The sequence below is a fragment of the Balaenoptera acutorostrata genome, chromosome 18 (genome assembly GCF_949987535.1).
Source record: "Balaenoptera acutorostrata chromosome 18, mBalAcu1.1, whole genome shotgun sequence".
In the NCBI taxonomy this organism is placed as follows: Eukaryota; Metazoa; Chordata; class Mammalia; order Artiodactyla; family Balaenopteridae; genus Balaenoptera; species Balaenoptera acutorostrata.
This window is the reverse complement of record NC_080081.1, coordinates 40,273,680-40,290,599: the sequence shown is the minus strand read 5'-3', so window position 1 is coordinate 40,290,599 and position 16,920 is coordinate 40,273,680. Positions and strand designations below refer to the sequence as shown.

At 34.5% G+C, this 16,920-nt stretch overlaps 1 protein-coding gene across 2 annotated transcripts in view; it reads right to left on the bottom strand.

Moving 5' to 3' along the window:
- Positions 1-2,462: 2,462 nt before the first annotated feature.
- The window catches only part of PCDH9 (protocadherin 9), a 979,957-nt gene continuing 965,499 nt past the window's right edge, over positions 2,463-16,920 (bottom strand). For both annotated transcript variants that reach the window (XM_057532785.1, XM_057532786.1), the window contains exon 5: positions 2,463-4,579. In XM_057532785.1, coding sequence (XP_057388768.1) covers positions 4,206-4,579 — 374 coding nt within the window. In that variant the 3' untranslated portion in view covers positions 2,463-4,205. The remainder of the gene's footprint in view (positions 4,580-16,920) is intronic.

Below are 16,920 nucleotides of genomic sequence, written 5' to 3'. Positions count from 1 at the left end.
TTGGTATCTTTGGAATACTCATTAATATAAATGAAAACTGAGTGAACTAAATGTGAATGAAATATTATTATGATAGTCATGCTTTAAATACTGTCTTACAGAAGTATTTTATTACTATGAGATTAATTTCATATTTTTTCAATAATGGAAAACCTGGTTGATGTGTACTAAAATTTAGATTGGTAGTTGTGATAAGGGGAGAACAGTATATAGAGAAATAATTAGGTGATCACTATGCCTTTAAGAACACTGGGAGAATTTGAAAGCGATCTCTTTCTAAAGAACCAGTGAAGGAGCTTCCTTTAGGGAGAGAAGATCAGCTCTATTTAAAACAAAGTAGAACAATGAAGCATTTTTAGACTCCTAACACCACTCGTCCTTTTCATAGTTTGGTTTGCCCTCTTACAAAGTAACACCCTGGCATCCACATTAGAATTGAAACTGACAAGGCATCCCTTTCACCCCTGGCTTCCAAAACTCCTCACTAATAATAATTAGCCATTCCTGGCTTCTATTCAAGAGAGTTTAATAAATACTAGAATGGCTTCTGGGCCTCAGCTGCATTTCTTACTTTAGCTAAGGAATGATGGGGCGGGGGGAGGGAACACCACTCTATGCTGAATGAGATTTGCTGAATAGCATCAGTGCAGCAAAATGACTACTCAGTTGTTTGTTAATGAATATCCAGTATTTAAATATATATTTTATGTTAGTGTATGTGTAGAAATGTTCATTCAAACAGGTCATATTTAGCTTAATAAGTTTATTTCTATATCTACCTTAGGAAATGTGTGGCATATAGCACTGTAGCATTTGATAATCACTTTAAAAGTCATTATTTTTATACATTTCATATGTGTGCTTTCCTAGGAAATGTAACTGCCTTTGATTTCCAGGTAAATGTGATTTATAATATTCAATGTCTACACAATAAAATAATGTGGGTGATATTTAAGATCAGTTATCATGAATGTATTATTTACTTAATGACTAAATACTTCAGTTTGGTTTGTAATGTTACTTATTTTAATTTTTACAGAACATATAACTGAATGCCTTGATAAGAGTAGATGTTGTCATTTATTAGAAGAAATATGGTGGGATGGGGAGTTTCTTTTCCAAACTTCTGGTTTGGAGGAAGGCATTTCTATTCCACTCTTTCAGGGAAAGAAAAGGTAGGAGAATAATTATTTTATTTTCTCTCACCTTTCGCTCCGCTCTTCAAGGCAGAAAGGAATGACATCTGACTCGTAAAAAATGGAGGGAGGGACTGAGCAGGCATGGATTTTTGTTTTCAAGAGTGGCCTGGGGCTTCCCTGGTGGCGCAGTGGTTGGGAGTCTGCCTGCTAATGCGGGGGACACGGGTTCGAGCCCTGATCTGGGAGGGTCCCACATGCCGCGGAGCGACTGGGCCCGTGAGCCACGGCTGCTGAGCCTGCGTGTCTGGGGCCTGTGCTCCGCAACGGGAGAGGCCACGATGGTGAGAGGCCCGCGCACCGCGATGAGGAGTGGCCCCTGCTTGCCGCAACTGGAGAAAGCCCTCGCACAGAAACGAAGACCCAACACAGCCAAAAATAAATAAATAAATAAATTAATTAATTTAAAAAAAAAAAAAAAAGAGTGGCCTGTTTCCAGGATTCATTCACTCTCTGTGTCCTAGGGCAGGCTCTGCCCCTGTGAAGGAAAGGATGGTGGCGCCTCAGACTACTGGATAAATCTGGCTTATTCAGAGGTGAGGGGTTAGGGTCTCACATACAGCCACTGATCCAAGCCAATATCTTTTACCTCCATGTCACTATCTCCTGAGTCTTATTTTACAACTCTTCAAAAAGCTGTGGAGAAAGAGTCAGACCTGTTTACTTACCCTAAAACTCTGATCCAGTTGCTCCGTGGTGAATATAAATACATGGCATATGTGTGAGTGTGTCTTATTATCCTTTGCAGTTTCTGAGCCTATTTTCCTAACCTGAAATAAATATAGATGAAGTTTTGGCCTTTGTTTCAAGGCCTCAATCCCTGAATAGTCCTCTTCTGCCAGCAATGAAATGTTTGAGAGTTTGTTTCATGAAATCTTATTAAAGGATACTAAGAGTGAAGAAGATAACCTCACTAAATAACCAGTGTTACCTGCCCAGTTTCTGACTTGGGATTTCACTTTGATGAAACTTGCATGAATCTTGACTAGAAAGTGAACTTTCTCCATGAATTTCCCAAGAAAATGATTTCATAGATCATTAGGGGAATTTAACTCTAACTTGGAAACTTATTTTCAGAACGTAGGTATTATTAAACCCCTAACAAATTTTCTTTGATTTCTAATTAAAAGTTAACCTTTATTAACATATACTTATCTAACAATTAGAGTAAAAATCATCACTTTGGATTTTGACCACGAATTAACACACTACAGTCAGGAATTCAGAACATTTATTGCAAGAGCTGAATAATTGTAAATAACGTAGAACTGGCAAAGCAGTAACAAGGATAATTGTTTAGATATTTATTGTGTCAAAGTCATCAAACACCCCTCACAAACCGACAAATATGTACTGCAATAAGCAATGCACTCCTACCCATTAGTTTCCATTATACTGTGGAAAAATGTGAATTGCTATTTACAAAGTAATTTTATTTTTGGTAAGAACAAATTATCTATCAGATTAGCAAACCATTTTTTAATTTTTTTTTTTTTTACTTTTAAACTGATGTTGAACGGTGGCATTAAGATAACTTTCACTTCTTTCAATAAAGACATTTTGTTGCATGCTATTTATTTGTTTAAATCATCTGTCATGCCTTAACAAAAACCTCCTAAGAATGCTCGAATTTGGATTTGTTTGCACGTGCAACTGAGATCTTATTAACATTAGCTGTCACTCTGTTGGTTTGACCTAAGTGACAAGATGCTGGTACCTGCCGGCATTGACCAACTATGATAACAAACAGTTAAACAGCAATAATTAGAGATCTATCCCTTAATTTCTCCCAACTAACCTACCTGGAGAATGTTCTGTTACATCATGAAGGCACAACACATTAAATAGTTTGTGGCTATGGTCTAACACTTGTGTTACAACAACATTATTGTATATGAGGATCAACACAAACTGCCATTTCAACAAAGTTGTAGACACACATTTGCCCAATTGAAACTACTTTTGAATAGTAATTTTTCTTCAATATATGCTAATTTAATACATTAGTTTTGCATGAGTGACAAGCACAGGATATATTACTTTCTGAAGGATAACACTTTCCCATTACTATCTCACTTAATGCTACTAAATAAGTGATTTTGCTTTTGCCTACTTTGAAAATAAGGATGTCAAGAAGATTGGTTCTGAATTTCCAAGCTTTTGCAGAAGTCCTTTTTTTATATAAAATTTTCATTTGTTATCTTTATTTCTTATAGAATTCCAGCATCATAAGCTATCATAAAAGAAGCGAGATTCCAGAACCTTTATTTTCACTACAAGTATCTGAGATCTTTTGAACAACGTGTGTCAAGACAGACTCAGAAACACTTCACTAAAAGAAACAACAAAAATAGCAACAAAGAGGCAAACAAAAAAAGAAAAGAAGCAACCATAAAACACAGAATTATGCTACAACGTTTTTTAGGTGACCGGTATAAGTACACAAAAGTTGTTAATAATAGCTTGCTTCTATTTACAAATACTTTAACACTGATTGACTTACAAGTGTCCACTAATGTTGTTAACAGCACAATAGATTTAATGCTTATCTTTTTAAGTTTCGTTTGAAGTATAATGTCAAGTATAGCAGTCCCAGCACGGATCAACGACAAAAAGAGCACAATTTTCTAACTGGATATGTTTGTCAGTCACTCTAATCCATGGAACTTTCTTACTCTCCAAATGCATATTCTATTGTTCATAGCAGCAGTCCAGGGTCAAAATAAAATGCAGTTAAAAAAAAAAAAAAAAGGATATTTGCACAATGGAGAGGTCTCTGGAGAGTTTAATCAATCCTAGTAAACAAGATCACATGGCTAGTAGAACTATCTTCCCTCTCTTATGTGGTAAAACATTGTATCCTCCATGGTGCTAACACAAAGTTATGGATATCCCTGCTATAAGGGGCATAGTTGTAGAGATCTATTGAATACATAAAGCTCTGACACACACAGTATTAGCATGTCTATTTAGTTTAAAGTTATTAGGTCCCATATAGTCTTTTTCTTTTTAGAGTTGGTGCTCCTTAGGACTCTCAATAGCACCTCCTGGTTGCTTATAAGACTTCAGATTTGCCAGAGGAATGTCTGTCATGTGGCTGCCATTGTTGAAATGGCCTTCGGTGGAACCATACTGCTTACGGTCATTGAACTGGTTCCTGTTGCTATCTTCTTTCCAGGCTCTGGTCAGGGTGTGCCCATTCACAAGCTTGTCCTTCTTGACCCATTCTTTCTGGGGTGCAAAGGTTGAGAGAGGTGATTTAGGGTGTTGATATGGACCCAAGCCAGGAGGCATCCAGCAGTTATCAGAGTGACCCAAAACCAAGCACTCTTGAGTGCACATCTCTGTAGCTTCAGCTAATCCTCGGGGGCCCAGAGGCCCATCTGCAGAGGAAAAGAGACAAAATAAGGAAAGAAAGTGATTAGAGTTTTCATTTAAAATTATCTCCTTAGAGAAAACATGCATTGGTGATCTCGTTTGCTCATGAAAATTGTATTAAGGTAAGCAATTCAAAGATATGATTCCCCATCCTTTTAAGAATAACATAGGAGGAATAAAATTCCTTTTACTTGAGGTGAGAATTATCTCTTTTCCTTAAGCTTTCATTTATATCTAGAGATACAGACAGATAGAAAAATAAATAGACATACATGCGTAAACAGATATACCCATGACATATCATTTCTGATGAACTTTTTCCATGACATATGTATTATTACTGATTTATGTCCTACTTCTCCACAAAAAAAACTCATACTCATGAGAAATAGTGAAAAGTACAAAAATGTTATGTGCAATGTTGAAATATATGCTAACATATCAACTCCCTGAATATAAAAAGTATTACTTGAAATATAACATTAAAAATAAAATGTTTTTCCATATAAACGTGTGTTTTTAGTATGAAATCCCATGAAAATAACTTTGCAACATTTTAAAAAGTTAAATAATCATTTTAAAGAATGTTTTAACTAAAGTATATTACTAAAGATACACCTGGTTGACTGGCTGACATTGTGAAATCCAAGTAAATAAAGACACCATTTGCATCCAAAGACAACATGTGGTTCCTTCCAAGCTTAACCTATTTTCTTGATTTCTAAGTGCATTAAATAACACAAATTTCACTAACGTGAAAGTCTAGCTAAGTTGCATATTGGATCACGTGGAGTCTAATATTCAAAGGGAAAATAAGTCATCATAGATATTTCCCTTCTATTTTTTTTTTTTTTTTTTTTACCAGCAGGCAGTCTAAAACATTTTAACCATGATTTTGAAAGTAAACTCTTCTCTGATTATGTAAAGAGGACATCAGTTCTTTACTGATTAACAACAAGTGTCAAATGGTTAAGGAAAAGGTTTTTTTGTTGTCATTGTTTTTTTTTCCCTTGATTAAACAGTCAAATGATAAGTGGTAGCTTGAAAATTAGGAATTGATTTTACGAATGAGGTTAAGTGGATAGGCAAGAACGCCTGAGGCATAAAGCATTTTCAAAAGTAGAGAGTCGTCAGAATAAAAATGTAGAAAAAAATGAAGAAAACATCCCTGAAGGTTTTTCTACTCAACTATTAAAAGAGCCAACAATTGGAATGTAGGTCTTTGCTAAAGTCCAAGTTAGCACTACTAATATTTTTAAGTGCCCAATAATTGTGTGTTTTTTATATTAACATCTATTTTTCTTAATAATATTCTAGCTATTTCTTACATGTTAAAAAAGAAATACCTGCTGAGATAGGTAAGAGTTGGTGGCAAATACCTGAGACCTCAACACACAGACAACATTAAAACGGACACTGGATGTGAAAAAAAAATATATGCCTAAAAGGTACTCTTACATACAAATGGAAATTTTAGTCGTTTTTGAAATCTAAAATCTGCTCTTTAGAATAACCTTAAAATTCCTTCCCATCTGACCCATAGTCCCATCCCCTCAAGAGCAAATAGTTTTATCTTTTTAAACATACGTTCATTACTTAAAACTATTTCTCTCACAAACCTCAAATGATTACTTACTTCCTAGGATATTTAATTTAATCTTCTCTATGAGCTTTTCTCTGTCCTCTGAATTCTGCCCACACTTTAAAAGTTCAAACTAATTTCTCCCTTTTAGTTTCGCTTTGGTGTGTTCAGTGACTCTGTATCTACAAAGCTAACACATTTTGCTCAAACCAATCCATGCCCCTGACATCAGGATCGCAGGCCTGGAAGATGCTTTTTGCCTGGCTTGTTTTCATTTAATTACTGATTCTTTCAAGGGGCAGCTTGCTTCCCAGGTACCACAGCAAGCTTCCCTAACTTTGCCAATTAATGTTTTACATGCACCTGGAAGATTTCCACAGCTCTTCCCTTATTAATGAATAACGAATTTCCTAATTGAGCTCACTCACTCAACTCTTACTTTAATGACATTTTTTTGTCTTTTGGGGTACAAAAGACAAAAATGTCATTCATTAGTATACATTTTTATTTTTGTTTTCTCTCAACTGGATTTAAAATGCATTGATGGAAAAAAACAATTTATTAGCCTTCTGATTCCTCATAGTGCTTAGCAATAGCAATGATCTATGAACAATGTTAATTGTTAATTAAAATTTTATGATGTTGATAATGTTCTGAGAAATTATTAAAGATATCCTCTGCTTAAAAGGCAGACCTTAAGTAATTAGAAGATTCTGATTTCTCAAACATCATACCAAAAGCTTCCTCAACAAAAAATCTCTGCCTTAGCAATACTTTGTGATAGTTAATAAATGAATTATTTAACTTCTCTGCTAAATATGTTCATTCCTGGGACTTCCCTGGTGGTTCAGTGGTTAAGAATACACCTCCCAATACAGGGGACATGGGTTAGATCCCTGGTCAGGGAACTAAGATCCCACATGCCGTAGGGCAACTAAGCCTGCACGCCGCAACTACTGAGCCTGTGCACCACAACTAGAGAGCCCACATGCCGCAACTAAGACCCGACACAGCCAAAGATAAAACAAAAACTAAATATTAAAAAAAAAGTTCACTCCTTTCTAGACATCAACAGAGATAATCACCAATTTGTTGTATAATATATATTGAGGCCTATGAATCAATCCTTAATTTTTACTTTTCCAGAATCATTAATAAGTTTTTCTTTTCCTGTTGATATCCCCAAAGGAAAAACTAAAGTATCAGCTACCTTAGAAATATTAATAGTATCAGGTTTTTATTGAGTACATAAAAAAGGGAGAATATCCAAGATTATTTTTTAAATAGTCTTATCCAATATACATTGCCATCTTATTAAATTAAGACTATTACCCAAGAATTGAGAACACTAGGGTGTGTGTGTGTGTGTGTGTGTGTGTGTCTATAAGTATATGTGGACCCTAAATCTTCAGCATTTAATGACACATTTTAACAAATAGAGTATATTGTTTTTCAGAAATAACATTTATTTATTCTATAAATATTTACTGAGTATTTACTATATGCTGACCCTGTGACAGGCACCAGGAATATAGCAGTGAACAAAGCAGATGTCAACACTATCCTCATGGAGCTTTGGGTCTATCCTGGGAAACAAATAATTGCCTTAAAAGCAGTGAGCCAAGAGAGGAGAAAAATGTGTCATTGGGAAGGAGGTAGGGTTTAGGGAGGCTTGTCTCTTTAAAAGACAACAGAGGGACTTTGTTCCAAGTTCCATTTCTACATTTTTCTGAAAGTTCTTACAGATAACTGACAATTTAAGACATTTACAGTTAAAATTTGTGTGTACTGTACAAAATATTTAACTTGCAAAAAATGGTTTTTCCATTAGATAATATTAATTGATCTTTGAAAATTTTACTTATGATTCATTCTTGTAAATAAATTTGAAGGCTTTTAATAAAGTCTATAAATAAATTTACAGAAGTTTTGTGGATTCTTAGGTCAGTCTTTTAGGTAGCTGATTGTTATATAAAATTTAAAGATCCATCGAAAAGTGCGACACAACACAATGATGGCACTTGCATGAGGGCCAGTTTTTGTTACTTATAGCTGCCCTAAAGGAGAAAAGGCCACCAGCCAGGGCCACATAGATGGTTATACCAGGAACAGGGTAACAATAAACTGGAATTCTAGGGGGTAGTTTATGTATGGCCAAGCAGGGTGGAGGTAGCTAGGTTTCCATGGCCCTTTGTGGATTGACTGATTAGAAAAATTTCTCAGGCTCTAGGGCACAGAGTCTGTCTCAAGATATCTGGTACATTACCTTTGGGGCAATTAGGGTGGGTGCATAATGACCTAGAAGTGTGAGAGCTCTAGAAGGGAAGTGGTGGGATGTGAATTTACTGAAGAAAGGAAACTGATCAGCTTGTAGCCAGGGCCACAGAACTGAGTCAAGACAGCAAAAAAAGAAAGAAAAAAAGGAGAAAAAAAAGAAAGAAAAAGGAAAAAAATATATATACTAAACTACATTATAACAATTTGCTTATGTAATTGAGCTGCATTGCTGGAAAGCTTACTTTGTTTATTCTCCGACAAGTTTTTATTTTGGGACATGACATTAAATAGGGAAAATTTTACTCTTTTTATTTGGACCTATATATAATTTCCAGTGGTTGCCCTGAAACACACACACGTGCACACACACACACACACACACACACATACACACGAGTTTTATTTTGGGAAATAACAGTGCTTCCAAGTTTTTTTCCATAAAGTCTGTGTCATGAATTGGTAGAAAGAAAAAAGAAACATTTTTATTATGAATTATTAAAGAGAACACAGTCATTCTACTGGTTCCTTGAAAGTCCTGGTCTTTTAAAAGTTTATAATCTGAAGCATTAAACACTGAATAGTTTCCAGTTAGTTTTTCTCATTTTTAGAACCACTTACTGATTTGTCTTATACTTTTAAAAAGGAGAAAAACATTCTTTATAAAGCATTGGTATTTAATATTGTCATTTTCCAAAATATAATTGAAAATAATTCATGATTCTCCATCAAATATATAGCATTTAAAATGTCAGGAATTTTTTGCTAATACTGTAAAAGTTATATGCACTGAAATATTATCCCTTATCTTTGACATATAATTATTTTTAATGTTATCACTATAAGGAATCATCTTAATTGATGAATAATTATATTTATTTTTCATAATTCCCTCAACATTGAATATTTAACATGTATTACATGTGTCAGAAATATGCTGGATTCTTAATAAATTTTGAGATGGTGTGTGTGCATGTGTGTGTGCTTGGTGCATGTGTGCACTTATGTTTCCCTGTCTCTCCAATTTTTTCATAAATTTTGAGGTCCTATTTGTGTTACATCATACAATATCTATTTAGAATCCAGATCAGGATTTAAAACTGCTTATAAGTACTTTCTATAATTTCAGCATTATACCAATCTGTTTCCTTTTTCTCAAAAGAAGTATTTAAAATCCCCCATCATGATTTTTTAAACACTGAAATATTTATTGATTTTTAAAAAAACCTAAATTATTTGTCCCCTTTAACAATCTGCAATCTATGAGTTTGGTTATCTTTCTTCATTTTTTAATGTATAAAGACACAAGTGCTGATAAAACTGTCCAAGCCATCTGTCTCTGCATTTAAATGTTGAAAGCAAAAACAAAAGCACATAAAAAGCTTCTTGAAAGTCATCTCAGTTAATGTTTATATCAGTTCTCAATGTATTTCCCTCTCCATCTTTGCTCCATCTTCCTGTTCAAAACCAAACAAAATACTTTTCCTATGATTTAGGCATCAACAGCTGTCATAGAGCTGCTTGAATTGCTGACTTTTAAAGATGCAGGTTTAAAATGTGAAACTATCCAATTTAATGGATCTCCAGCTATACTTAAATGGTAGAATACTTGAATGAGCTTTGATCTCATTTTATTATACCCGGAAGCAGAACTGTTAGTTCATTGATTAACTCACTGCTATAATTAACATGTACCTTCTGGCCTGTTGTCCACTGCTTTTCAACCTCATGGTTTGAAACCCTTTAATTCCAAAGATCGAAACTGATAAACTGATATTTTTTCAAAAATCATGAGACCTTTCATATTTCTGGTTAGGTTTCATACTATATGACGGTTTGCACTTTTACATGAATAAATTTTCCTTAGAATTTTTGCTATTGGGTAAAATAAGACTAAACAGACTGTGAAAATTGAATTGTAAAATAGATGTCATTTTTATATCATTTTGGTTCAGATTCATCACATCTCACTCAATTTTTGTCTCATTCAACTTTTATTATAGAAAAATACCTCTTCCATGCAAAACATATATGATTGTCATGTTATAATGGCCTTTTTGTGGTTAAGAGCATATATCATAATTTTTATGCAAAACATTTGTTAAGTTCCAGTTTTTCTGTATTTTCCCCAGAAAAGGTACCTTAAAAGGTAGCATGAGTGTAGTATGCAAAGAGTTGTGCATCACTAAACATCTTAAAGTGAAAGATGCATCCACTGATTTGGACTTGCTGAAGCAGTTTGCCTGATCTCTAGGCACAGTGATAAAATTTCTTTCCTTGTTTTAAAGAAATTTCCATTTTTAAGAAGGCTTTTATCCTATAATTTTGCTTTGCACTTGCTATTAATTTACTGAGAAAAATCTTAATTATTATACTTGCTCCTTTTCTTACTCAATCTTCCTATTAAAAATTTCAGGGAAACAAATATTCTCACCCAGTACACTTTTAGATAATTTTAGTATCTCCAGGAGACCAAAACCAAAAAATTAGTATTTTTACTGGCTCATTTTCACCCTCAGTTTATTTCTATTCTTTTTAATTTTTTGTGAGACAATATGTAGTAGCATAACAATTTCTTATCATTTTCATGGATTACCCTGAATGGAAAGCTAAAGCTAAATATTTATGGAAATCTGCAGGGACCTGAAAGAATGTCAGGTAAAGTCACTTGATAGGCCCCCCTACTGTCTCCACACACTATGTTTATTGATCAGTTGCAGATACAAATCAAATTGATTAATTTGCTTCCAATCTAAAAATAGTAAAAGTTAATTTTGAATATGAGCATTGGCATGAAAGCAGAGGAAACCATTCAACATTACTCACTTTCCCTTTTGATACATGATCTCTACTTTAGATCACATTATCCTTGTCCAACCAATATTTTAAAATCACTGTCACACAGGAATAAGTATCAGTTATTACCCTGCTCAGAAAAACAATCAAGCGGTACAAATTCCACTGCCATTTAAACTCAGATTTGTATATAAAATAGTACAGCATAGTTATGTGGATGGTCTAAATCCAAAAGTAGATTTGGCAAACTTGAGTATACCTATGGGAAAAACATTTCTCATTCATTCACTGAATAACTTTTGTTTGATCTCATGTTAGGTTCAAGAGATTCTTGCATAGAATATCTAAAATCAGAGCTAGTCCAGAAATCTCAGGTCACATGATCATCATAGCTCAAGCAAATAGAAATGGATTCGAGCCCCAGTAAAATAATGAATTTGCATGAACTTTGTGAAAGTAATTTTAGATTCCACGTCTCCTAGTTTCTCATCTAAAAATTGAGAGTAAAAGACTAAATTCTGATTCATGACCTCTACCAATCTCTTATTCCTTTATTAAATATCACTGTGGTTTGTCATAGATAAACAAATTTTCAGTGTTATTTTCATTCTACTAATGAGAAGTCCAAGACAGGGCAAAGAAATCATAAATCAATTGTTCCTGTAGATTAGTCTATTACTTAGGTCACATACAGGTGTTGGAATGTGAAAGTATGATTGAAATAAGTATTTACATTTCTCAGTCTAAGTAAAAACCTTCATCAGAGTTTTCGTTTATGGCTCAAATTTAACCCAACATTGTGAAAGCATCTGCAGTCACCTTGAGAAACAAATGCAGAATTCCCACACAAGCAGGATTTGAAAAAACCTTTAGTTAACAACTAAACATGGATTAAATGTTTTACACATTCCTCATACAGATTTTTTTCCTTGGTCACAGATGAAAAGTCAACATTTGCAGATGGAGACAGTCCAAATGCAATAACACATAGCCAGCCCGAGCAGCAGATTCTCTGCCAGAGAGGATATTGCTATTTGGACAGACTTTATAGCTCACAAAGAATGGAGAGCACATCCTTATAAATCTTTAGCTTTCTTCAGCATGGCATGAATATCAGCTCCCTTTTCTCTCATCTGCTAAAGCTAATTGATGAAAAGAAAATATCTTTGATTTTATTTATTCACCATTAGCATTTGATGTTGCAATCAATGAAATGACAATAGTCTAAGGTTATTGATTATTTAAATTAATTCTCAAATTTTGACAAAATTGCTGTATGAAACAGCTTATCTACATTATTGCAGACCATATTTACTTTCTTTTATAGTTTACTCTTTCTTTTACTCATATTTGATGTCTTTCATTTTAAAAAGTTACTCATATACTGATATTTCCTGAATTATTCTCCATTTCTTACAATTCACATAGTTTCTCAAAAAAACATAGTAAATCTTATTTGATGTGCAAAAAAATCTAAGGTATTAAGAAATGAAATAATTCTTTACAGATGAATTTCAGGCTGAGATCCAATTTTTTAAAAAAAGCAATTTATATAATCTTCTCTCCCCTTAAAAAACTCTCAGGTGCTTGTCTGAAACCAAACAAGTAGTACACAGTACTGTGAAGTAATTTGCCTTTACACACTTTCCACTCTTTCCCAGATTTCAGGTGTATTTAATTAGAATGGAAAAAATAAACTGGTGAAGTTCATTTTTATTTGCCCAGTTCTCTGATAATTTTCACCTGGGACACTTATAACTGGAGCCTTGTTCCTCCCCGAGTCTCTGGGTTAGAGATTCTATTTCTTATGGTCTCCAGAGGTCATAGTGATTAGTCCCCGGTTATTTTAAGCACTGGGGAATTTGGGGAAAACATTTTGCTAAGTTGTTAAATATTTAAAGATTTCATAAATTATATAGTTTAAAAGGTGTCTGAAAGATTCTTTTTTAAATGGAATAAGTCATCAACTATGATGCATGGGATCTGTAGGTGTGTGTGTGTGTGTGTGTGTGTGTGTGTGTGTGTGTTTACACATAGATGTTACCATAACTTTGAATTAATAAAGTATAGATCAGTGTTTCTCAAATGTTAATGTGCACATGATCCACCTGGGGAAATGGTTAAAATGCAGAATCTGATTCAGTAAATCTGGGGTCCTGAATTCCTCCATTTCTAATGATCTCTCAGATGCTGCTGCTGCAGCTCCTCTCTTGGAGATGCAAGCACATTGAGTACTTACCTACCTCCATTGGGCACTTTCCCAGTGTTCTACGCAGCTAAAGAGACCAGAGAACCAATACTTTTACTCTCTGTCTGCCATGTATAGCAAGAAGGGGGTTATCTGCATACTAGGAAAGGGGATCTCACCAGACACCAATTTTGTCTGTATCTTGATCTTGGTCCTTCCAGCCTTCCAAATTATGAGAAATAAATATTCCTTGTTGAAGCCAGTCTATGATATCCCGTTATAGCAGTTTGTACTAAGACAATGGCAAAAGAGGTTTTGCAGATGAAACAAGGACACTCATCAACCAACAAAGCTGATTTTTAGTTAATAGACTAAGCTATATTTATAAACTATATTTGGGCCTGACATAATCATGTGAGCTCCTGAAAATCAGGGAGTTTTCTCTAGCTATTAGCAGAAAGAAGCTCAGATTCAAAGCACAAGAAGGACTCAATATTCCATTGGTGTCTTTGAAGATGGAAAGGACCACATAGAAAGGATCTGAGAGGAGCCTCTAATTGCTGAGAGCCACCCCAGCTGGGCAGCCAGCGGGACAACAGGGATCTCAATCTTACAACCATAGGAACAGGATTCTACCAACAATCTGCGTGAGTTAGAAAATCAATTCTTCCTCAGAGCCTCCAGAGAGGAGTCCAGTCCAGCTGATAACTTGATTTTGGCCTTGTGAGCCTCTAGGCATGGCAAGCCTACTTGGACTCCTGTGATAATAAATGGGTGGAAACTGAGATAATAAATTTGTGTTGCTATAACTGGCTAAGTTGTGGTAATTTGTAACTCATAAATAGAAAACTAATACAACGTCTGTCTCTTACTCAAGATACACAGTCAATCAGCAAGTTCTTTAGTCTATCTCCCTCCCTGAAAACCCACCACCTCAAGCCACTATTATTTCCTAGCAGGATTTCCTTCTTTCACTCTGTGACAGTCTATGCTCTAATCCTTAACTAGAGGCATGTATATATAGTTATAAGTAAATAGGTAATAGACTCATATTAGTTTTCTATTGCTGCTGTAACAAATTACCACAAACTTAGTGACTTAAAATAACATTCTCTTACAGTTTTGGAGGTCAAAATTCTGAAAATCAATTTCACTGAGCTAAAGTCAAGGTGTTAAGCAGGCTGCTTCATCCTGGAAACTCTGAGTGGAAAATCCATCCCCTTCCTTTCTTCAGCTTCTAGAGATTGTCTGTGTTTCTTGGTTTCTGGGTCCTTCTTCATGTCCAAAACACCTTCTCCAATCTCCACTTCTGTTATCACATCGCCTCCTCTAACTCCTGCATCCTTCTTTTAAGGACGATTGTGATTACACTGTGCCTATGTAGATAATCCAGGATAATCACATCTCAAAATCCTTAATTTAATCACATCTGCAAAGTCCCATTTGTCATGTAAGATAACACAGTCGCATGTTTGGGGACAAGGATGTGGATATATTTGGGAGTTATTCAGACTAACACAGTATTTAAAGCAGAACACTTCATTCCTCTGCTTCCAAGGACTTCAGAGTAAAAGCTGCACTCCTTCTTGTGACCTAGAGTCCCATATGATCTGGCTCTTGTCCAGCTCCCAATGTCATATCCGTACCCCACTCTGCCACCTTCTCTCCTTAACCCCACCTTACTCTCTCTGCTCAGCTACACTGACTTGCACCAAGATTAATTAGGTCTCAGGACCTTCAATTTACTATAATTTGTGCATTGGCCTCACTTCATTTAGATGTTTACTCAAATTCGATTCTTCATAGAGGCATTTTCTGATCACCTTATAAAAAATAATATCCTTTACACCATTCACTCTCTATTCCCTTACCCAGCTGCATTTTTCTGGATAGCACTCATTACTACCTGTCACAGTGTATTTATTTGTTCATGGTCTAGCTCTAACAGTAGAACGTAAGCACTGCAAATGCAGGTAATTTGCTTTTGGGTAACTATGTCCTCAACACCTGTTACCATGGCCTAGAATACTGTAGATAATTACTAGATAGATTTTGAAAGAAAAGAAAACATGAAATTTGTTCTGAACCCCAAATCAGTGAGCTAACATAAAAACTGTATGTAAAACATTGTGACAAGTCATTTACAATCAGAAAATAGTTAATAATCAAATGGATTTACCTTTACATAAGAAACATTGCTAAGAGTTCACAGCATAAAATTTTACCAAGATGATACTTGAAATGTCTAAATGGTATTAGTAAGTGCAAAATAGCTGCATTCAAAAGTACTTATGTGCTACCTTACTTTGGGTCGAAGCAAGTAGAATGCCCCAAAGTGAAACATAATTAGGTTGCTTCCTGTATCCCACTGAACTGCTTAATCATGCAAGAAACTTCATAATTCCTCTCACTAACTGAGTTCTTTAGATGCTTTCAGAAGTCCAGATTCACAGGATACATAACAAAATAATTCTTGAAAGCCTGACGATACCAAAGTAATTATTAGCAATTATTCTGAAGCAGAGCTCCAATGAGATGCAGAAAGGTATGCAGAATTTAGCCCTTTGGTACAGGTATGTTCAGGTAAATGGGAGGATATTTAGAAAAAATTTAATTTGATTAGGGATTGTATTAAAAACCTAAAAGTAGTTTAGACTCCATTAATATATTGACTTACAACCATTAAGGAATGAAATTACTTTTCACAAATTTTAGGGGAAAGTGTGATTTTAAAAAGAGGCTAATATGCTACATTAGATTACATGTAGAATACCATGGTGTAATTCATTGTTTAAATTTAGTTGTACATAAAGGAAAACTACTCTAAAAATGAGAAGCATAATGTTATATTTTGAAAGAATCTCCTAAGGGGACTGTTGAAAATGTCATTACTTCATTATTGAAAATGGCTTGTATAATGGAGTATTGTGGAGAGAAATCTTGCCCTCTCTGGGTAATGCATAGGATTACCCATTTCGATCTAAATGTATGTTTATCTCCAAATGCACCTTGCAAATCCAGAGAAATTACTTTGTTAATATAGGTCTTTAAAAGATAGATTTCTCTCTTAAAATGATAAGTATTACATGTGAATTTTATAACATCTATATAAATTTGGCTGAGATTTTCTGCAGTATTTTCTGTTCTGCCTGTTGCCCATCAGAGACTATAATTTTCTGAGGATAGGAAGACAAGTTACTTTTCTTTAGTATTTCGCTATTTTATTGGTAGTTGACCATAAGTCCCAACTTCAATGCATATAATATTGCAATATTTATCATCAAAGAATATTGCCATTATAATTTTATAAGATATGAATCATTTATCATTTTTCTGAAACAGAACAATGTTGTTGCAACATCAACGCACTTGCACATTTAATAAAAAATATTTAAAATTTTCTCAAGATTAAGCTGATGTTTACATGCAAAATTTTAGGAAAACTAGTGCTACTCTCAGAATAAAGCTTCTTAGTGAATATAAGAAAACAAAATAAGGGAGAGGTA